Source organism: Nuphar pumila, chromosome 5 (assembly GCF_984573655.1).
Source record: "Nuphar pumila chromosome 5, dmNupPumi1.hap1.1, whole genome shotgun sequence".
NCBI classification, from domain to species: Eukaryota; Viridiplantae; Streptophyta; class Magnoliopsida; order Nymphaeales; family Nymphaeaceae; genus Nuphar; species Nuphar pumila.
This window is the reverse complement of record NC_143253.1, coordinates 10725924-10750605: the sequence shown is the minus strand read 5'-3', so window position 1 is coordinate 10750605 and position 24682 is coordinate 10725924. Positions and strand designations below refer to the sequence as shown.

The 24682-nt window shown below is 35.9% G+C and overlaps 1 protein-coding gene across 3 annotated transcripts in view; it reads right to left on the bottom strand.

Moving 5' to 3' along the window:
* Nucleotides 1-22969, bottom strand: part of LOC149836761 (uncharacterized) — a 94794-nt gene extending 71825 nt beyond the window's left edge. For 2 of the 3 annotated variants that reach the window (XM_090007110.1, XM_090007112.1), the window contains exons 1-4: nt 22589-22969; nt 18055-18129; nt 17766-17916; nt 15769-15837 (exon numbers count right to left, since the gene is read on the bottom strand). In XM_090007110.1, the coding sequence (XP_089863236.1) occupies nt 15769-15837; nt 17766-17916; nt 18055-18129; nt 22589-22918 (625 nt within the window). In that variant the 5' untranslated portion in view covers nt 22919-22969. The remainder of the gene's footprint in view (nt 1-15768; nt 15838-17765; nt 17917-18054; nt 18130-22588) is intronic. The other variant, XM_090007111.1, reaches the window with a different exon arrangement.
* Between the last annotated feature and the right edge of the window lie 1713 nt (nt 22970-24682).

Genomic DNA, 24682 nt, shown 5'->3' with positions numbered 1-24682 from the left:
CCTGATGAATCTTTTTCTCCATAATATAGAGCTTGTCTAGCTAAGATTTTGTCCTACTTTGAACCTACCACATATAATCAGGCAAAAGAATATCCTGAATGGATAAAAGCTATGAATAAAGAATTAGGAACACTTGAAAAATCTAAGACTTGAGAAATATCCTATTTGCTTAAAGGTAAGAAAGTCATAGGTTGCAAATGGGTTTATAAAGTTAAAACTAAGAGTGATGGGACCCTAGAAAGGAACAAGGCCATGTTAGCTGCCAAGGGTTATGCACAAGAATACGGGATAAATTATGATAAAACATTTACACCTGTAGCTAAGACGAATTCAGTTAGGACCCTTATAGTTGTTGTTAAAGGTTGGGATATCTACCAAATGGATGTAAAAAATATTTTTTAAATGGGGATCTAAAAGAAGAAGCTTATATGGATATACCTCTTGGATACAAAGCTCAACCTGGTAAGGTGCTTCGATTGAGAAAGGCTCTTTATGGTTTAAAACAGGCACCCAAAGCCTAGTATGATCGTTTTAGCTTTGTTATGCTCAAACTTGGGTTTAAATCTTGCTATACTGATATTGTCATGTTTACTAAGAAATTTGATGCAGGGATTATTGTTCTCCTTTATGTTGATGACATAATCATCACAAGTGAAGACAAAAAGGCAGTAAAGTATATTAAGTGTATTATTAAAAAATATTTTGAAATAACTGATCTTGGATTTCTTAGATTTTTCCTAAGAACTGAGGTTGCTTATTCTCCTATGAGATATTTACTTTCTTCAAACCAAGTTTGCTAATGATATTATTGACATGCCAGGAATTGCTTACGAAAAAATGGTGGATACCCCTAAAGTTATTATATCAAAATGAAGATTGATGATCCTACTCTACACCGCAGGATGATCCTACTCCATATCGCCAAATGATTGGTGCCTTAACTTATTTAACTATTACTAGGCCTGATATTGAGCATGTGGTTCATATTGTTAGCCAATTCCAACATTCTTCCACCACAGATTACATGAGTGTTGTGATGAAAATTGTTAGATATTTACAAACCTCTAACCCTAGAGGTTTTTATTATCTTTCTCTTCTCTTGAGTTAATTACTTATTCTGACTCAAATTGGGGAAATTTAAACTATCGCTGCTCAACTACTAGGTTTTTTTGTGTTTTTAGGTGATTCTCTGGTGTCGTGGAAATGCAAAAAACAACAAAAAGTATCATCATCATCCATTGAAGCTGAGTACTCTGCAATGGCTAACACAACATCAGAGATTGTTTGGTTGTGAAGATTACTTGAAGATATGAGTGCATATTCAATCACCCACAAGGTTATGTTGTTACAATAAAAGAGTCATCTATATAGCCGGCAATCACACATTTCATGAACGCACCAAACATATCAAAATGGATTGCCACTATGTTAGTGAAGAGTATTTGAAAAAGACCATCATCCTGCCCTATGTAGCATCGAAATTTCAATTGGCCACTTCTTTACGAAAACTCTCATTTCTCCCAGGTTTTATTTTTTGCTTGACAAACTTTCGGTGATTATACCGTAAGTTTGAGGGAGAGTGTTCAGTTATATATATATATATATATATATATATATATATATATATATATATATATATATATATGTGTGTGTGTGTGTGTGTGTGTAATAGGTAAATACTCATTAGGGGTATTTTGGTCATTTCAATCCTTGTAATACGTTGTGCACATTAGGGGTATATTAGTACTTTTACTTTATTCTTTTCTTTTTGTCCTTTGTTATTTTTATAGGCACTATTTGGTCAAATACCAAATAGAGTTGTGGGGTTCTTTTTTGACTAGTCAACATAGAGTTGACTAGTCAATAGAGTTGCTGGAACAATCTAACAGCTCTATTGAGACTGTCTCTTGTGTATACATAAGGGTGAACCCCCTCTTGTTCTTTTATGCTTGTTCTCAAGCACTCTCTCAATAGATTCTTTATATTTCTTTATGTTCTCTCTTGCCCGTAAGTAGCATTGTATATGTGATTATATCTTGACCCATAAGTGGTCTCCATTTGTGTATGTTGTACTTTCCCATAAGAGGCATTTGTTTGTATTTGCTATATTTCATTACAAGAACCAGGGTTACCGGAAACGCTAGAACAAAGTGTGAAATGCATTTCCCCGGAAACGATTTCCAAAATGCATGAAAAATGCCAAAAAAGTCTAGGAAACGTGCTTCCCAAGGTACGGGAAATAGGCTTGTTTCCCATGCTTTGTCCTTCGTATGGGAAACAGTTTCTCTCATATGGCATGTTTGCTATTAATGTTTTTATCATGTCTTTTTTGAAAGAAAAAAACAAGTGTTTTTTACTTTAAAACCCTTTAGAAATCTTTCTTTCTTTTGAGCTTTAAGGATGTAATGGTCATTTTGCATAAAAACTAAGTGAAAGGTGAAAACTAAATCTTGATGCCCTAGTCATGTTTCCTCCAATCCTCCCCAATGTCATGGAAGATGCCACTTAGCAACTTCTGCCATTTTCCCATTGCATTACTGGTCACAATTTTCCGACTGGTTCCCTGCTGTTCGGAGTTTGGACCAGCCGACCAGGTACCCCATGATCTCTCTCTCTCTCTCTCTCTCTCTCTCTCTCTCTCTCTCTCTCTCTCTCTCTCTCTCTCTCTCTCTATATATATATATATATATATATATATATATATATATATAATATATGGTTTTTCAGGTTGCAGCCTTGAGGAACACCACCAATCTCTCTCTCTTTCTGGCATCATTCCAGCTGGGTTCCCTAAGGGGCTAAGCCCCTAACCGACAAGGTCTCTCTCTCTCTCTCTCTCTCTCTCTCTCTCTCTCTCTCTCTCTCTCTCTCTCTCTCTCTGGCTGAGTTGTTAGCAGCCTTGGGAAGCTAACGTGAACTCCAATCTTGGGCAGTTATATGACTTATTTGTGCAGCTCATGGTGAACCTCAGAGTTAACAAGACTTGGTTAATGACGTTAGTCATTAGAAATCAGTTTTCCAGCTATTTAAAATTAGGATGTTATGTGGGATTGTTACTTGGTTTTGTTCTCATTTGATGATTTGAAGTTTGGTCATGTGCTGGCTACATTAATGTTATTAGTGTCCCCTGTTTTTGTTTAATGGTGTTTTAGTAACATGTTAGTTGCCAACAGATTTATTTTTTATCTTTCTTGATATTGCTTATTTGGAGCTTGGAAGTGATTGAAGGACCCCCCTCGGATCCTTCAGCTTTTTTATCTTTCACCATTCGTGTTGCCACTCTATATGTGATGTATGTCTGTGACTCTGTAGTGTGTTGAATTGTTCACTGTTGGCTCTGTTTATTTGCCTTTAGTTTGGCAGCTCAGTAATTCTTGCATTCCAAAGATTTTTTGTCAAAATTTTATTCTGTTTTTAATTCTTTTAAATGGTCATTTGGTATTTGACAGCATAGTTAAAAATTAACTGGTTGGTGATCATGAATTTATGATTTTGATGAATCAGATTGTTGACTTGATGCTTCGACTATTTGGCGTTTGGGCCTATATTCTTGATGATTTGTATGTCACCACTGAGTCATTATGTTATGGTGTTGCTCATAAGGCGTTATTGAACTTGTTTTTGAAAATCGCATTTTTATTATGATGTTTGTATGGTCAACATGCTTTTACGAAGTCAAATGTTCTACTTTATATGTGTTACAATTTACTCATTTTTCTCATAAATCTTATTATCATTGTTTCAGATTTCAGAATCTACAATTCTACACATTTTTAGATGGCACACCTAATAAATGATTCTACCGAGTTTGACGAAGACATTGAGGAGCATGAAGTCAACCAACTACAGCAAGAGGATATTGAAAGAAATGAATCCGAATATTCATTTGAAAACACTGAAGATATTGATAATGATGATGATGATAATCATGAAGATAATGTAGAACAAGGTACTATCCCTGCTACTGGAAAAAGCACAGTACTACTGTGGAAGCATATGAGAAAGGACAAAAAGTGTGGGAAAGGGCACGGCGGGTCAATTGCTTTCAAATGCTCATTTTGCAAGGAAATATTTCATGGGACATATACTCGTATTGTTTCTCATCTTTTAGGTAGAAGAAGAGGACATAGCACTGGAATTAGACATTGTAGAGTTCTTAAAGGAAATAAAGAGTTGCAGAACAAATTGAAAAGACAAGTGATAAGAGCGGAACAAGCTGCTACTGAAGTAGTTTTGAAGAGATCAAGTCAAGAACAGAAGAGTCATCTGCACATAGCTTTACAACTTCTCAAGCATCAAACAAAGGTGACATTCGTCAAACATTTCAAATGCTTAAAAAAGAAGAAATAGATTACAAGGTCATTTGATTTTTATGTGCTAATGGTGGCCCCTTCAATGTTTTGTGGTCCCCTTATTGGGAAGAAATGGTGGTATAAAGGGCCTTATGAAAAAGCTAGAACTACATTGTTGGATAATGAAAAGGAGCGTGTGCATAAAGAATTAGGTGACTTCGTAAAAAAACTCATATCATGGGTGACAATTATTTCAGATGGATGGACTAATGTGAAAAATGAGCATTTGATTAACATGCTTCTAATACACTTGGTTTGATGTTCTTATGTGCAGGTGATTTTTCTGGTGTGGAGCAGTCAGGAAAGAATATTGCAGAGTTCCTAAAAGTTGGCATCAATTCTGCAGGTATAGGACCCTTGAATGTAATGCAAATCATCACTGATAAGGTTGCTAATTGTAAAGCTGCTGGGACAGAGGTAACGAAATCACCTCCTCATATATTTTGGTCACCTTGTGTGGTGCATACGTTGAATTTAATTTTCAAGGATTTGGTGTAATGAAATATGTGAATACAAAACAAAATGCACATGCATTATTACAAGCCCAATATGAGATAATACACAAAGCACTAAGGCACTACACAAGCACAAAGTGCAGACTAGACTTTAAACTTCACAGAGTCAAGAAGATCAACACGATCAACATAAAAAATATATCTTTTTATTGCACATAACATGCTTAAGAAAGCATTAACAAATGGGGACTTAAAGTCTCAATTTATAGGCTACATCCAAGAAGTGGGAGCTCCCAACGAGTCAATGGGAGCTCTCAACGGTCATATTTATGACAGTTGGGAGCTTCCAACGAGCCTGTAATATCGTGCATTTTCATACTTAAAATGGCTAAGTTTGAGAGAAAAATCGTTTGAACCTCGATATTAGACCGATGCTTTTGAGTCTGGGCTTGGCCCAGGCCTCATCAACAAGGTTTAAACAAGCCACTTAAAATGTGAGAAAAAGTTCAATTTTTGACTTTTAAATTCAAGCAAAATTTAAGCGAAATTCAGGTTATTTTCGAGCGAATTTCAAAAGTAAAATCTGAGTTATATATCGTTGGATGCGTCTCAAAATTCTGAGCGCAACAATATTTTATTTTCCTTGATTCGAGCTACGGTTGGCCCGAAAATCGTATTTTTTCAAAAATTGAGTAGTTTGTCGGTTCGAATCCGGATTTGGATCAAACCGGATCTAATGGATTTGATCCGAATTTAAATGGATTTGGACCTTATCCAAGACCCATATTAGTTTGGATTTGATCCAGATCATAATCCAATTTCATTGTGGATATGGATTTGGATTTTGGATCCGGATCTGAATCTGGATCCAAATCCAAAACTGTGTCGAATGAAAATCTAGCTTTAAATTCAGTTTAAAGCTTTAAATTAATGTTAGATGGAGCTAAGAAGACTCCTAAAGTAATTAAATTATCTTTGAAATTTTGAAAATATTTAATTTATTATTAAATAATTAATTTTTTTTAATTCCAAAATTTAATTTTTTATGTTTGTTTAGGACTCCTAGATAGAGTCCTTATTGAAGTTATGAAGGCTCTAGAAGGTTTGAGAGACTTAGAGTCCTCTTAGAAAAAAAATTGAAAAGTCAACCACAAAGTCTAAGATTTTCGAAAAACCAAGGGAGAGATAGAGTCTCAAATGAAGTAGAGACCCCCTCTCCGGCCCATCTAAAAGGGACTGGAGAAGGGGGGGCGTCCTCCCCTATGAGGCCTATAAAAACTACAAAAAAAAGAGAAAAAATAGAAAGAGAAGGGAAAAAAAGAAATATGAGAGAGAAAGAGAGGAAAAGATAGGAAGAAGAGGAGAAGATCAATTTTTCTCCATCCATTCACGATTTTGATCATTTACCATTGTTTTTGGGTGATCTACATCTATGGTATGGATTTCCGCTCTTGAATCAAGTGAGAAATTGATTATAGATGGGATTTCCATGCAATATTTTGATAGAAATCCATGAAAAAAGTATTTATATGGATGTTTTCTCAAAAATACATGGAAGATGATCCATGTATTCTTGATTCTTTTCATCTTTTCAACGAAATAAAATTTTGTACATGCTAAAACAAAAATTATTTCATGATAAAGATAGCTTGTTATGCGTGTGCATTGTGATGTTATCGTTTTCCATGGAGGATCCATGTTATGGTCCGTTAGAGGCATCTAAAGATGTGATGAAACAATATTGTATGCACGCAATTTTCATAAAAAAGTTTGTATGATAGTGGTGTAGTTGAGAAATCTGGATATGCATGTGTTCTTCAATAAGTATACATGTATAAAGTCTAAATGTTCATGGCATGCATATGCTTTCGCTTTGCTTGGTGAGCATATATGAATATGACCATGCCCTAGTATGCATATTTGAATCATGAAGCTTGTAAAAGCACGTATATACAGATCTGTATATGCTTGAACATGAGTCTGGACACATGCCTAACTGAAATTAAATTTAAGAAAAGCATGCAGTCTTGAATGTGAATCTTTCTATACATACATACTTGCCATGTGAATATGAAATTGTGGGCATGTTTGAAGGTAGAAAGTATTTTTTTAGAACAGTTTTTTTTAGGTTGTTGCTGGGTTGCTGGCAGCCCAGCCGAGCTGAGTCGGTTGGGCAGGTCCAGCACCTGCCAGATCCAGCACCTGCCAGGTTCAGCACCTGTCAGGCCCAGCCGAGTAGCCGGCAGGGCAGGTGCAGGCTTGGCGGCTTTTGCAGGTCCAGCACACGTGTTGGACTATGTTTTACACGCCATGGGCCGTCAGCCCCCAGCCGATTGGGTCGGCTGGGCTGAGGGACTGACCCAGCCGACTCAGTCAGCTGGGTCGGTTTGGTTGTGTGCCAGGCCCAGCCGACTGGGTTGGCTGGGTCACATGTTAAAAATAAATAAATAAATAAATAAATGTTCTCAGATGTATTTTAAATTTCCAGATTTTGCTAAGTGTATATTTTAATACATGCTAAGAATGAAATTTTTCACGTGTTGACTTGGTGTGACATGCTTAAGCAATATGTTATTTCAAGTGTGTTTTAAGTGCATGTGCATGTATAAAGTGAAGGTGTTCAGTTATGTAATTAATTTCCAGATTTGTTATTTTAAAGTTGGGGCTTGGCTGTATGCATGTAAAAGAATAAAAAAAAATTGCATGCTTGCACACTAGTATATTGTGCTTAATCGAAGTGCTGATACACAGGTGTCTTTATGTGCAAGTGCACTCTTGCAATCGATATGACATGCATGCAAGTAACCGCATGAATGATTACATGCTTAAACTGAATATTCTATGTTGAGTTTAAGTGTTGATATAAGGTTGTCTTCTTATGCATGAGCATACGTGAAATTGTTATGTTGTTGCATGAGTATTTGCATGTTTCAAGTGAAATGATTCATGAAGGAAAGCATTCAAGTGAATTAAATGAAAGCATGCAATATGTGGACTCATGTACGTGCATATGAATATTATTGTTTCATACACATCTCTAAATTGGCATAAATGAATGTACATTGAGAAGCATTTAAAAAGGAATGCATAGTGGCATGATATTCATGATTTTTGCACGAGAATGCATAGATGATCAAAACGGATCATCATGAGCCGTGTGAGTCTTGGGCATGTGTAGCTCTTTGTTTTAGTTGTTCTATGCATTGCAAAAATCAAATGTGATATTATTGTTTTAATTGCATTGTTCTATGTGGTCACGGGTTGTGGTCCCATGAAAAGTTGTGCAGGTTGATTTGCGAGCTTGTGTTATTAATTCTGCATGTTGAATTGCAAATTAAAGAAGATGAATTAATAACAAATTAAAAGAAATTAAATAAGATGAATTAATAACAAAATAAAAGAAATTAAAGAACAGTGTAATCTACGTTTCCTTGATGTCCCTTCTATAGTTTAAGAATCTTGAACATTGCGGTTTTGGGAAACCGTGAGGATACTAAAACTCTGTGTGCGTTGTTGTTGCTCCTGAACCCGATATTGAGGTTCTTCTCCTATCCACGATTTTAGAAAGTTTCCACCACTTTACCTGTGGATGATGTGTAGACACAGTTGTTATTTTGGTATACCAAGAAAATAGTACTTGTAGATGTTTATTTCTCTGGTGTCTCAACATTAGATGCTGATTTCTAATGTTTCGATGGATGGCATTGTTTCCTAATATCGGTCGATGGCTAAGTTTGGAACCCAGTAATAAAATGCAACTTGTGTGCTAAGTTACCCTGGAAACCCTACTTAACCTCGAGAATTCTTACCCGTTTTGAGTATCTGCGGGCAATGATAATAATAAAAAAAAGTAAAATTTAAATGTGTATGCATCCTAATAGAAATATGCATACAAAAGATAACTTGATTAAAGATAATAAATTATTAATGCATTTTCCTGTTATGCATTAAATCATGCATATTTACTTGTTTCTTTACTTGTTCTATAAGATTAATTGCATGATATTACATCTTGTTGCATGATGAATATTTTTATTGCTTACTTGATATTATGCAATTATTTTAGTAGTATCCCTTTGAATTATTACACGAATTCTATCTGTATTCTTTATTCTTATTTGTTTCATTAGAGGGACTTGTACGCAGAATCTTTGGTTCTAACACCCATATTTGTTATATCTTACAGCATCTGACGCCCAGTAATGGGACTCACTTCTGAGAGAGCTATGAGTGCATTACGACTGCGGGACAAATCACTTAAGGACAACGTGGCTCTACTCCTTCACTTACTCATTTGCTAACTCTGATTCTTTTATTTTACACTTGTCTCGTACTATTGGATTTTTGAATTAATAAAGTTGATTCAGTTTGGGTTTGGTTTGAAAGATGGGGTGCAAGATCCCCTGTGGTTTTGTGGATGTGAAATTGAACTGTAAAGGCTTCGAGTTTTTGGGAAAAAAAACCGCAATTGATTTAAAAAAAACAAATTCTGCACTTTTTTAGGGGTTATAAGTTGGGGTCGTTACAAAGCCCCTACACAAGTACAAAAATACAAAAAGAGGAAATAAATGAAAAAGACAAGAATGTCCCTATTGGGCAAAAAAATATTACAATGAGTGAAAAGATGAAAATACCCCTGGTGGATATTACTTATTTTATATTTATATATATGTATATATATATATATTAACACTCCCCTCAAACTTACGGTGAAATTACCAAAAGTTTGTTAAGGAGAAAGATAAAGTGAGGTGCAGCAAGAACTTTAATGAAGAAATTTGCAAGCTGATACGTTGATGTAACATATGGCAGTTCAAATAGTTCCTCTCAGATATTCATTGCGCATATAATGACAATCCATCTCAATGTGTTTGGTTTGTTCATTGAAAGTGTGGTTGCTTGCAATGTAGATTGCACTCTTATTATCGCAACACATCTTCGAAGGATTTGAGATGATCACTCCCATGTCTTTGAGAAAACTTCTTAGTCACACAAGCTCCATTGTTATCTTGGCCATCGCATGGTATTCAACTCCAATTGAGGCCAAAGATACCTTTTGTTGTTTCTTGCACCTCCATAAAATTTTAGAATCTCTTAAGAAAACACAAAAACCGGTAATTGAGATTCTATTATTAGGGTTTTTTCTTCAATCAACATCAGTATAAGCAAGCAAATTTAAGGAGAAAGATGAGGATAAAAAAAGCCCTTTGCTTAGTAAGTTATTAATGTATCGAATAATTCTTAATACTGCACTCACGTGCACAGTCGTTGGAGCATGCTGAAATTGGCCGACTGCATGGACCGCATGGGATATGTTGGGTCTAGTAATGGACAGGTAGTGAGGGATTCGATCAGTTGTCTAAACGATATAAGATCTTAAAAAAAAGTCACATCTTCAAGTCTTAATTTTGCATTGACAACCTCAGGAGTCTCCACCTTGTTGTCAGAAATACTTGACTTAACACAAATGTCAGCTTCCAGCTTCATCTGAGATAAGATATATCCTCTGGAGGAATTGGCAACTTTAATACCTAAGAAATATCTCAAGAAACCTAGATCAGACATATCAAAATTTTCTTTTAACACAGATTTAATTTCACTAACTCTTTTTTTGTCACTTCATATAATTATCATATCGTCAATATATAATAATAATATCATAATATTTGTACCTGTATTATTAACAAAGAGAGTAGTGTCAGTAATAACATTATCGAAAACCCAAATTTATCATAACAGTATTAAATGGGTCATACAAAGCCTTAAGAGTTTGTTTAAGACCATATAAAGGTTTTCTTAATTTTAAATTTTTTTCTTGTTCGATCTTAAAACTCGGTGGATGCAACAGCTACGAGAGTTCTAACCGTAATCATTCTAGCTAAGGGGCAATTGTTTCTTCATAGTCAATTTCATATTGTTATGCATAGTCTTTGGTAACTAACTTAGCTTTGTATCGGTCTACAGTTCCATCAATTTTAGTTTTAACTTTAAAAAAACCCTGTAGATTTTTTTTCTAAAGGTAAATTCACTCTCTCCCAAGTATGAGTCCTATGAAGTGCTCCAAGCTCTAGATTCATAGTTCCAATCCAATGAGGACAATCTTTGGCTTCATTATAATGAGAGAGATCATGATAGGAATGAATGGTTAGAAGACATGTCTTGTAGTTTGGTGAGAAAGATTTATAGGATACAAACCTATTCAGTGGAGTAGAGGTTCTATCAGATTTGTAGGATACAAACCTATTCAGTGGAGTAGAGGTTCTATCGAATTTCCTAAGAGTGGTGTCTCTATTTGACACATCTTAACTAGGGATTTTATTCAACGAAAAGTCTTGAGAGTATCTCTCATAAGCATTTGTTTGGTTTTCTTGACTACGCCTTGTATAAACTTGAATATTTTGAGAAGGGTTCTCAACTAAATTATCATCATTGTGAAATAATTCCAAATTACCACTATCAGGATTTTGATCATACAAAGAAATATCATTATCATTCAAAGAGGTATCATAACTTAATTCACCATCATCTGATTCATGAGAATCAACTTTATGCCTTGGCAAGAAATCAAACAAGAAAGCATAGTTTACTTTTTCTTTGTTACTTTCTTTATCAAAACCATTTTCTTTTTCTAAGAAATTCACATCCTTGGATAAATAAAGTTTGTTATTCTTAGAATCGAAACATCTATATCCTTTTTGCGTTTCTCCATATCCCATAAAGACACATTCAATTGCTTTTGGAGACAATTTATCATTTTTGTGTGAAAGTACAAAGCATTTACAACCAAAAATATGTAATCTTTTGAAATCGGGTGGTATTTTAAATATTTTTTCAAATCAGGAGGTATTTTGCAAAACCAAAGAGCGCATTCTATTTATTAAATATGTTGAAGTTAAAATGGCTTCGGCCCAAAACTTTTTAGGAGCATTTTTACAAACAAGGTTCCAGTGGTTTCTATGATATGCCTATGCTTTCTTTCCGCCAACCCATTTTATTGAGGGTTTCTAGAGCACGATGTTTGATTCTATTTTTTAAAATAATTTTGAAACTCATTTGACATGTATTCTCCTCCTGAGTCGAATCTAAGGATAGAAATATTGCTTTGAAATTGATTTTTGACCACCATATGAAATTCTTCAAAGAAGGAAAAAACATTTGATTTTAAATTAAGGAAGTAGACTCATGCATATCTTGTGAAGTCATAAATGAAAACAACATAATAAGAATAACCACCCTTTGGTATGACTGAAGAAGGTCCCCATACATCCAAATGCACCAACTCAAAAGGTCTTTTTAAAATAAAAGTTCTTTGAGGAAAGGGAATAGATTGCATTTTTTCAAAGATCCAATCTTAAAAAGTAATATCTCTTCATTCCAATAAGTCTCCGCAAGGAGGAATAGATACATCTTGGAAAAGCTAGGGTGTCCAAGTCTTTTGTATCATATTTCAATATTTTTTTCTTAGACATAATTAAAAAATGCCTTAGAGGAAATAGACAAAAAATCTATGTAATAAAGATCTCCTCTTCTAGTTTCTTGCCCAATCTGTTCCACGGACCAGAAATCCTGCACGGTGCAACTTTTTTTATGAGAAAGAGTTTTCACATCCATAATCAGATATTTGAGAAACGAAAAAGATATTTAAATTAAGTTTAGGAACAAAATTTATTTTTGGAACAAGGAATATTTTAGAAGAGTTTGAATTTAAAGTTCTGATGTTTTTAATTTTTAAAGAGGTCCCATCAGCGTTTGAAACAAATGATAAATTTGGGTTGGTGCATATATCGAAAAAAGAAATCTTATAAGGGGCCATATAAAAACAGGCGCCCGAATCAAGAATCCAAAAACACATACCTGGAAGAAGAGACAATAGCAACACTGAATGTAGATGATAATTTGAGTATTTGTTGAAGTGCCTCCAATAGTTGAGAAAGAGAAAAAGTGTCTCCAACCCTCTTGAGTGTGGATTCTTCAATGGAAGCCACCTTGGTCTTGAAATTACCATTGAGCTTAGGACAATTAGGCCTTATGTGTCTCGGCTCATTACAATAGTGGCAAATACCTTTTCTTCCAACCATAGTTTCCACCATTATAGTTACCACTACTATAGTTATTATTGTTACTATAATTATTTTGCCTCCCACAGTTTGGAGGTTCGTAAGACTTCACATGGTTGTCGGGCTTAGATACCGCCAACACTTTATTTTCTTCTCTTTTAGACATACCAAAACGAGTTTTCTCTTGGTATATTTCGGCAACATTTTCCTCTAGAGGAAGAGGAGTAGATTTATAAAGAAGGAAAGATCTCATTGGATCATAATCGGGGCAAAGACCATAAATAATTGAAAGAATTGCTCTTTTTCCATTTATTGGTGTCTAAGCTCAACATAAAGTGCCAACTCATCTCATAGAGGAGATAGCGCACTTTAAAAAGTCACGAACATCTATGGCCCCTTGTTTGGCAGTTATCTTTTCTTGCAAAAAATATTGTCTTGCAAGATCTTTTTGGGTATACATACCCTTCATAAATGACCATGCTTCATTAGCCCTTTTAAACTTAGCAATGTTCGTACATATTTTTATGTCAACATTGTTCATAAACCATGCAAGAGGTTTTTTAATCCTCTACTTTTGATTGATAATCACTAATGGCTTTGGTACGATCATCTCCTTCAAGAATTTTAACTTGTTATCCTTCTTTCTTTGTGAGCAAAAGTTGAGGTTCGAGAATAGTGTTAATCACGTATCCCCAAAGCTTCTTTCCTTTAAGATTATTCTCCATGACGGAAGCCCACATCATATACTTTGTGCTATTTAGTTTGAAAGAGAAATCTATCTTGGAATCATGCTCCATTTTGAATGTGAGAAGGAAGAGGGAGATAAAGAAATAAAATATAAAAGAATACCGCTCCTTGAATCACCTCAATCACCATGAACACACAAGTCCAAGAGCACTATCGCTCTGATACCATGAAATGAAATATACGAAAATACAAAACAAAGTGCACATGCACTATTATAAGCCCAATATAGGATAATACACAAAGCACTAGGGCACTATACAAGCACAAAGTGGACACAAGAAACAGTCAAGAATATCAACATAAAAAATATATCTTTTATTGCACATAACATGCATATAGAAACATTAACAAATGGGGAATTAAGGTCCCATATTTATAGGCTACATCCAAGAAGTAGGAGCTCCCAACGGTCATATTTATGACAGTTGGGAGCTTCCAACGACTCTATGGTCTCAATGACCATAGAGCCCCTACACAAGTACAAATAATACAAAAAGGGGAAATAAAGGAAAAAGACAAGAATGTTGCTATTGGACAACAATTATTACAATGAGTGAAAAGACGAAAATACACTGCAGGGTATTACTTATTAAATATATATATATATATATATATATATATATTAACATTTGGGACGTGAATTTTTTGGCTGGGGGAGACACACAAAAGCAAAAGATATTGTGAAGTACATCACAAATCATTCTAAAGCTCTAGCAATATTCAGATCTAACGAGGGCTTAGAATTATTGAAGATTATGAAAACAAGGTTTGTTTCACATTATACTACATTCAAGTGCCTTCTAGATGTTAGAGAAAGCTTAAAAGTCAGTTATATGTGACAAATGGAATGAGTGGATTGGACAATGCAATGATGAAAATATGAAAAAGAAGGGAAAATTACACAAGATTGTGTTCTTTCATAAGATTTTTGGGATTCAGTGCGGTTAGCTTTACTTATAATGAAGCCAATATATAGAATGATCAAAGTCACTCATCAAGGACCTATCATTGGTGAAATATATGAAGACATGGATAATATGTTGGGTTATATAAAAGATAATCTAAAGGGCCATGAAGATATGTATGACAAGATTCGAGAGATTGTTAGAAATAGGTAGGAAAAGTTGAATATCCCATTTCATTGGCTTGCACACATACTTATGCCCAAATATTATGATCAAGAATACATTAATAGGTCAGCTCCAGGTGGTCGAAAACGTGTCTCTCCAGGTAACTTTGGGAACTTGTATTTGCATCATTTTTTATTTATCTTGTATTTGTTATTATTTTATATTTAAGTATCATTTGAGTGAGTGTGTGTGTGTGTTTCCTTTATTTTAGAGGAAGATGATGTTTGGGATAAAGGACTTGAAGCAATATACAAGTTCACACAAGAGGAGGAAGTTGGTGATCAACAAAGAAAGCACGTATATAAGTTTGTAAAGAAAGAAGGGAGGTTCTCTTCCACTAGAGCAAAAAAGGATGTGAAAGACAAGTCTATGTCTGTTTTAGATTGGTGGTGATACACCAGAGTTAAGATCCTTAGTAATCAAAGTTCTTTCTCAGGCCATCAGTACATCTTCTAAAGAGAGGGTGTGGAGCACATGCATGCAACTTCATTCATAGTGTGAAAAGAAATAGACTGAGTGCAGAACGTGCTGATACTTTGGTATATATTCAGCATTTAGAATAAAAGCACATCATTACAAGAATGTTCTTAAGAGTGCAAGTTTCCCGAGATATAAAATGAAACAAGATACCACATGAACAAGCTCCTTTTGAAACAACATAGGCAAGGAGAGGACAACAATGTAAGCATTCCACAATCCAACACTTGGCTTTGTGCTCTCCATAGGGTTAAAGATGAATTACATTGAAAACAAAAAACACCTGATTGGAGACCATGTGGCTCACCTCAATGTACTGAATGTAAAATCTATACTTGAATGAAATGAACACTCAGACAGGGCAATATCCCCAGTTTGCTTATAATTATTTAAAAAGAAAAGGATCCTTGACTATAAGATCCTATCTTTCTTATTGACTGACCAGAAGAAAAATCAGAGGAGACTGAATTATACTGTCATAAGCCACATAAAGTTTGAGAACTAGAAGTTCCAAAATCCTTTCTGTGGCAGTTGCAATCCTAAATCATACCTGAGGCACCAAGATTTGCGAAAAGATCAAACACCAGACTCTCCACCTCATCACATCTCTCTTCTGATACTGCACAAAAGAACAAAATGACACAAAACCAGTTAAAGTAACAAGAATAAGCAGCACAGTTTTGCCCTCAGGAAAGAAGATACACTTTATCATCACAGCTGCCACGACAGTCATACAAAAAGAAGTTAAATCATCCTCAAGCAACAAAGAAAACTGCAGTTTCTTCATATTTAAGTAAATTCGGAAACACAACGCACCTTAGGTGATTAAAGAACAAAAGATTAAAGTGTATTTATTTTTGGACGGAGCACCTCCATTTTTTCTTTAATAACCAGCCACGTGAATTTTATTGGAAAGCATACAATAAAAGTAATAACAAACAGCATAGAAAAAAACACTTAGTGAAATTACAAGATATACACTTACAAAATATAAAATACAGAAAAAAAATACAAGCAATGTCCTCCCAACCAAGAAAGGCCCTTAATTATTATTAGCATCCTACATTCCTCATCATCCCTCTGACTACAAGCATGGATGACATGAAAGCACGCATGCATTCATCAATCCACTTCAAGTTATTTCATTAATTCAAACCATAATGACTATTTAGTAGCTTTAACCAAGGTTGTAAGTATCATATTGTTACCCGTATCAGTTGGGCCCAAAGTAACACTGTATCGTATTGTATCGTATCGTAAACGTATCATAAATTTTTAATAAAAAATTTCAAAAAATAAAAAAATCAGAAAAAAAGTTAGCAAAAATTCTAAAAAATCATATCACATGAAACATTGATGAATTGCACAAAATACAACCATAAAATCACATATGAAGCATTTATGTCTCTATGATCTGCATAAGACATCATCAAACATCAACTATCTCACAAGAAAAATGCAAAATATTAAATATTTTGCAATTAAGAACACGTCACAAGACTCATACTTTAATATTACATAAACAAAATATGACAATAGTTGCACTCTATTTTCATATGGTTTTCACTCATTACTTGAGTGATCCATTGTCATGTCGGATCATCTTATGTCATCTTTGTTAGAGAAATGTAGAGATTGATTTCTACCTTAATATAAATCCTTAAGTTGGCAGGGGTTGTAGGGAGACAGCACCTCCCAAGGCAAAAAAAATGGAGAATAGCTTTGTAATTTTACTCATAATAAAGATTTTTTACCTTAACCCATTTCCTGGAGTTGAAAAATCGTAGAAATGCACTTTTTTTACCTTAACCCACTTCTTTGGGTGAAAAAAATAGTGAAAATGCACTTCTATTGGCCTCTAGACAAATGGAGAAGTCGGACCTCAACAGTTATTTAAAACCCCAAATGAAAAAAAATAACTTTCGGCCTTTTTAAAGTGTGTCAAATATGTATCGTATGATACACCCTGTATTATAGTACGATATGGCATAATACAGGGGTGTATCGTATGATACACCCAATATGGGTACGATACACCCGATACGGGTGCGATACACACTTGTGTCGCGATACGAGTGTGTATCATATCGCAAAAACCAAAAGTAACGATATGTATCGTATCGTACGATACAGTATGATATGTACAACACTGGCTTAACCCACCACCGCTGAATAGGGAGTAATGCTTAACCAAATCAAAGGGAATCACAATAATGTTTTTCCTTGTCTAAGTCTGCCATTAGGTTTAAAGAACTTAACCCAAAACTCCGTTAAGAATAAAAAACAGTTAGTCAAATGATGAATGATAGCATGTTGCAACCAAGAAAAAATGCAAGCATAATGGAACACAGAGGCAAAATGCAACGTCTATGAAACTTCCACAGAAAGCTAATTGTAAGGTTTGTTTCAAGGTTCGAAGAAGTGGTACCATGGGAATTAAAAACTCTGAGATCTTGTTCATGTTAGAATATATTGTGTTCATGCATGAGTACCATAATAGTTTCAAATAGTTGATAAAAGTATGTTTACGCATTATGAACTTCATACCTGCAGGCCTATCCACTTTGTTCAAGAGAAGAATTGGTCGGAGTCCATATTTTAAAGCCTTTGCCAAAACAAACTTTGTTTGTGCAAGTGGACCTTCACCAGCATCTACAACTAATATTGCTCCTTCAACCATGCCAACTACACGTTCAACCTGGCATTATAATAAATAAGATATTTTCATAGAAATGCTTTTTCCTACCTGTATAGAGAGACACAGTTAAAGACAAGTAGTCCAGAGATGTTGCAACACTAACAACAATCAGCTACGTTATTTAGTTGGAATACATACTTCACCACCAAAGTCTGCATGGCCTGGCGTATCAACCATGTTCAGTTCATTTCCACTCCATGATATTGAAGTAACCTGCAAATCACAACAACCACTAATCAATCTTAATAAGGAAACCTCAGGCAAATAATTTGGTCATGTGATGCAATCTCGAAAATGAGATGGCAAGGAGAAATCTATCTACCAACTATGAATCAACTAGGAAAAAGCAGGAAATTGCAGGAAATAACTAGAAATTGCAAGAAATTAACTAAAAACCTATGTAGTCAAAAGTGCTGACTACACGCAAGTAAAATGCCTAGGCTTTGCAAGGGTACTAAAGGTTAGATGAGCTACTTTAGGTAGATTTTGGGTAAAAGTTAGAACCAAAATGAAGATAATAGGTTCTAATAAAGGCCTTGGATAAAGATTTCGGCCAAATGGGTTGGGTTTGGAGGGATTTTGGGGCTGAACTAGGTTTAAAACTAGGTTAGAGGTGTCAAGTAAGGGATTTGGATCAAATATAGGGTTCAGGGTCAGGTTGGGGTCCAAAAACAAAATATGGAGATGTGTTCCTCACCCATGATGGAAGAGACAAGGGAAAGAGGGTTGTTAGGGTTCTTTACACCCTCAGCCACCACCTTCATTGGATGCCAACCATGGACAGAAGGCACCGCCAGTGGCCTGCGATGACTCTTTTGTAGGATTCCTGTCGATGGTGGGCAAGCTTCCTTAAGAAAAACAAAAGAATAGGAAGAGAAAATTGGGAGAGATGAAAAAAAAAGAGGGGATTCCAAAAGTGGTGGAGAACACTGCAGACTTTGGTCAGTTGATTTCTAGTCAGTGAACACCCTCAACCGGATTTATCCATGAGTCATGCAGTGGCCAGGTGATTAGAGTTATGGCTAGGTGGGTTAAGCGATTGAGAAGGCTAGGCAAGAGCTTTGCTAGATGGTGGTGGAGAGAGCCAGCAGCCTGGCCTCATTGGCGATAGATCGTTAGCTTCGTCCTGGCCCTCAATGAACCCTCCCTTGTCTGGTGCAGGCAGTCGGTGTGTGTAATTCCTGACGAATGGTGGGAGGATTTGGAAGGGTGTTTAATGGTCGATGGGGTTCAATGAATCCTCACAGCATTGGGTGTTTGCACGACTTGATTAGTTGCGACAACATGCTCGTGGACCATAGATTCACCTTGAAGCTTGCTTCCACCCAATGTTAGGGCTCCAGGTGTGCTCAAGGTGCCACTCCCAAGGTTGTGCATCGGCAACCCCATAGAGTGTTGAATTTGCACTACAATCATGGAGTTTATCTGTCATGCATGTATTAACAACCCTTCTAATTGCGCAAATCTCAAGTTGGTTTTTTCAACCATGCCATGAATCTCTTCATTTATATCATGTATACCACTCTCCATGTTGTGCATAGGACTCTTTAAACTGACAATCTGCACGACCATCACTTCATTAGAATCACCCACAGAACTATGTGACATCGTCGTAGATCTAGATGTCGGATCTGGGCTCTTATATCAATTGATGCAATCTCAAAATCAAAATCACGAGGAGAAATTTATCAACTATGGATTAACTTGGAAAAAACAGAAAATTCCAAAAAAATGCATGAAATAACTAGAAACTACAAGAAATTAATTGAAAACTAAAAATAAATGAAGTAAATGAAAGTTAACAATTCCCAAATCTCAACTAAACTCTTATTTGAACCCTAGATCTCTCCATTATTTATAGAAGAGGAATCTCAAACCTAGTAGATCTAACCTACTTATTTTGACAAACATTAATTAAGAAACATGTTAATCTTAATGAACTGCTAAATTGGGATATGGAACATTGGATCAATTATTTGGATCTGATATCTATTACAAAAGTTCCAAATAAAAGGAAGAATATTCAAACTATTACACCAGAACCAATTGCATCATGTAAAGTTGGATACATGTCGCTCCTGCTCCTGCTCCTGCTCCTGCATTATCATGCTTACTATTTCTTGCATAAACCCCAGTAATATGTCAAGGTTCTACAAAAATGCCACTATTTGTTCACATTTAAATGAACAGAAATTTATCTTTCAAAATCGTAAGTATAACTAAACCAAAGACATGGTGCAAGGAGCCAATCTCTAATCTAATAAAGGCATCATTCAGTGACATCAATAAATAGATACAATGTCATCCCTCCAACCATCATGCTTAGGACTTTAAATTTCTAATCACAGCAAAGTTACCTCCTACTTTACACACAATTGTACTATATAAAGTATGCCAACTCAAGTTGAAAACTGTTAGGAAATATTTTCCAGGGCAATTATAAGAATAGCATATTTATTAATATAAGAGTCACGAATGCCTCCAATATTTAAAATATATTGTGGCACCACCCCTAGATGTTTGCACAAATGATACTAAAGGTTTCATGTCATAGTATATGGAAAATAGTCATAATCTTCAGTGTAATATGATATTGTTGCAAAAAAATTTCAAACAATTTATCTTTTTCTCAATCTTTGATTTTTTTTACCTTTTTTACATTAATTTTTTCTTTCTTCACTCTTTATTTTCCAAATTCCTGAGATCTTTCCTCGGCTATAAAAACAACCAATAAAATGCTAACACCAATATTCATGACCCTGATCTATAAATTTTTATACTAAACCCATCCAAATAAGGTATTAATGTCATGCAGTCTTGATCAAAACACTAAATTAACAAAGAGAGAGAGAGAGAGATTTTAGAAACCATTATTGTGTAGCCCCCTCCATTCTTTCTCTCCCTCTTTTCCATCATCTTACTGAATATAATACAGTATCAAAGTTGTTGATAATCCAAATATGAATCCATCACCGGTCTGATTACTTTTCATTTGCTGGTTTTTTCCTTTCATCTTTTAGTACTCTAACACTTAGCTCTATGTGCTTAATATATCATCTAAGATCTAAGGGTAGGGTTCATGTCACATTAAAATCAGTGTCATAGCATCTATAGGTTATCACAATATTACAGAAAAGAAAATCAATAAACAGAAATTTTGTTATTTTATTATGTAATTTTCTCAAGTATGTTTATATCAGTGCCATCTTGATCTCAAATCAGTCTATTTTTTATGTTTGTTAGCTCCAATCCCACACACAAAAAGGTAAAGGACAAAAAGAGTGTGGATGTGTGTTTTTGTTATTCAAACTATATGCATTCAAGGGTTTGTTCTGCTTGATTTTCCTAGTATGATATGTTTCTTTCTAAATTTGATTTCCTCTCCATGGTTACTTTAGGACTTATTCCTTGTTTTCCCACCATGGCCTCAACAGTTAACAAAATTCAAGGGGTCATCTAGGAATCCATCAGAATGGTTGGGTTTGTTGCCATGATCTGCTGTTCTCTTTTTTCCTTTTTTAGTTTCTTTATTATGTGATTTTTGATAATTTTGTGCTTTAATTTTTTGTGTTGCTTTATTAGCTTTTGATATATGGGCTAAGATTTTCAGTTTTAGCTCTAGCATTTTGTGTATTATAATCTGTTTGAGGTTTTTGGTATTTCTTTTTAATACACTAACATGAAGATGCTCGCAAATAAACAATGGTATCACAAAGGACACCCTTGTGAAAACTAATCGATTGACTGGGACACCTTGAAGATCATTTCGAGAGCCAAACCAATGTATCTGTATATCGATGTGAGATGCACCAATTCTTGGATGCTTGTAGGACATTGAACCTTATGTCCAAGTATCCAAACAGAGCATAACAACACACTCAAACACCTAGAAGAACACCATAAAGCAGATACGCTGGATACAACAGGAGGGATCAAACAGAAACCAAGAGCAAAGGGCATCAAGCTGTGAATCCTCCACAATGTCGACAGTAACATGCAAAACCTTTCATGTCTAATAAGATAGGTTGACTGGTTAGAGTTGCACTATCTTAACCAAAGTATCTCAGGTTCAAATCCCATTGGGGGCAAACCATGGCTTCGTTTTTAGAACGAAAATTACAACCATCTTATTCGGTTGAGATAGCTTGGACATCCAAAACGAAAGAAGCGGTAAAGGCTTCAGAATAAATTCTAAACTCACAAAAACCAATTTCGAGCTAACCCATCATTCCATCACTTGCGTCAATTACCCCAATAAGGAAACCAATAGTATTCACAAAGCAATCATTCTTAATAACCTTATCAAAGCAAAAGAAGAGTACTCCAACGCCATCACAACGAACGTGTGTAATACAAAATCAAAAAAGCACTCCACGCCCAAACAGCTAAACCTATAAAAGTTCATCGAATAACAACGCGCTTAACGATCACCGACCCAACATAGAAGCCTAAAGATTTCGATTCTCGTACTAATACCATCTCAAGAACCGTGTGAATGAATGCACCAAGTTCACTCCCGATCGATTTAAGCCAAAACCAACTACACTTTCGACGTAGAAAAGCAACCAGAATCGACAAGGATGCAATCTTTTGCTCCGCGATCATTACCTTCAAATTTTCAATAAGGAGATCATGGTATTAAAAAAAAGAGGAGGTGGGTTGGTTGGCTGACCTTGGAGGCGATGGTGATGCCGCGCTCGCGCTCGAGGCTGATGGAGTCGAGGGCGCGCTCGTGGGGGAGGTCGGCGCCGCACTGCCGGAGGAGCCGGTCCATGAGGGTCGTCTTCCCGTGGTCGACGTGGGCGATCACAGCGACGTTCCTTATGCGGCTGGGCTCCAACGCCGAGCTCTCTGACCCCACCGCCTGAGAGGCGGCGGTGGCCGCCGAGAACCGCCGCCCGGGGCACCAGGATAGGCTGCTTCCTGGTAGGGAGAGCGCGCTCGTCGCCCTGCTGCGGCTGGTACGCCATAGAGACCGCAGCATCGACCCCGCCGCCACCATTGAGCTACAGAGAAGCACCGTCTCTCTCTGGAGTATGTGGGTAATAGTCTGGCACCCATACCTTCTCTTTTTGTGTAAATAAGTTGATTGGTGGTTCGTTTGGATGTATGACCTTCCCAATTCCAACTAGGTAGTATACTCTTCGTTCCAAAAAAAAAAAATATGTAATAGACAAGTAGGTACTCGGGTATAGGGATGGCAGTGGGGCGGGGCGGGGGACAAGGTTTCCACCCCCGCCCCGCCTCAAAACTTTATCCTCCCGTTTCATACCCTTCATCCCCGGTCCAAACGGGGATGAGGCGGGGCGGGGCGGGGATATTGCGGGGAAAAGTGGTCGGAGCGGGGTTGGGGCGGGGATGAGGCGGGGACGGGGCGGGGCGGGGAAAAGTGCACGTCCACCCCCGCCCCGCCTCCGCGGCGGGGATGGATTTTATCCTCCATCCCCGTTTCATACCCTTCATCCCCGGTCCAAACGGGGCGAGGCGGGGCGGAGCCCCGCTTTCCCCCGGTCCACTGCCATCCCTACTCGGGTAGTACCATAGTGACAAAAGTTTAAAACGGTAAAATATTGCGAGAAATAGAAATTTTTTGAAAAACTCATGTTTTTGGGGCAAAATATCGGCAATAATTAATACAATGAAAAAAAAATAACAAAATTGATATGAACATACAAATAAAAAATACCTAGTTTTTTTTATGATGAATAGTCATTAAAAACATAAATATTAGATTTAAAATGTGATATTTATGTGTTATCGAAAAAAATAGTGAAATTTTGAAAATATTGTGAGAAATTACTGTTTCAAATGTTTAGGTAATTTCTCGCTTTTTCTGCAGTTTTTTGAAAAAAAAAAGATGGGAAGTCATAAAGTGCCGTAGGGTCGGGCCTTCCCCATACTTGGGTGGGTACAGACCCAGATCCAACTCTCTGGTGTTGTTACCAGGTTAGGATGCCGATCCAACTGGACCTACCAAGGGAAAAAGCATACTCAACGGTTGTTAGGTTATGAGAAACCATACCTAGCCCATATCTGGTAAAAAAAACCTTTTATTTTTTTAAATAAAAAATTACAAAATAAGATTTTATTGGAACTCATGTCAAACATGGGTTTGATATGATATTTTACAAACCATACCCAATTCCATATATTAATCAAGCCATTGTGGGTCCAACGTGTTTTGTTAACGAAAAATGACCATATTGTCCTTATAAAATGACATGTTTTCATAAATATCTTGTAATTTGTTGAAATTTTTCCTATGTCCAAACTTTTGATTCTCAATTTTTTTATGACATTTTTATCCTTTCGCATATATAATATAGTGTTCGCATATCATGTTTGTGAATGTCCACAAAATGTGTGAACCTTATTTTACTAAACGAAAATTATGTTTGAGGACATCCACAATTGTGTGAGGACATTCACATGTGAAGGTCAAGAATTAATGTGTATATTCAATATTTATTTCATTAATTCTATTGTCATTCATGCATATACACAATTAACCAATTACATGCCTCTCATTTGGGCACAATCGAACATGATTTCAATACATTAACAATATATATGTCAAGCATACCACAATAATATGGATAAACATAATCCTATAACATTCATATGCATATTTCAATATCATGCATTGGCATATCATACATTTGCATATTTTCGATATCAGGCATTTACACATTTAAATATCATGCCTTAGCATAATTCAGTAACATGCATGAGTTGTTAACATGCATACATTTTATCATGTTTCATG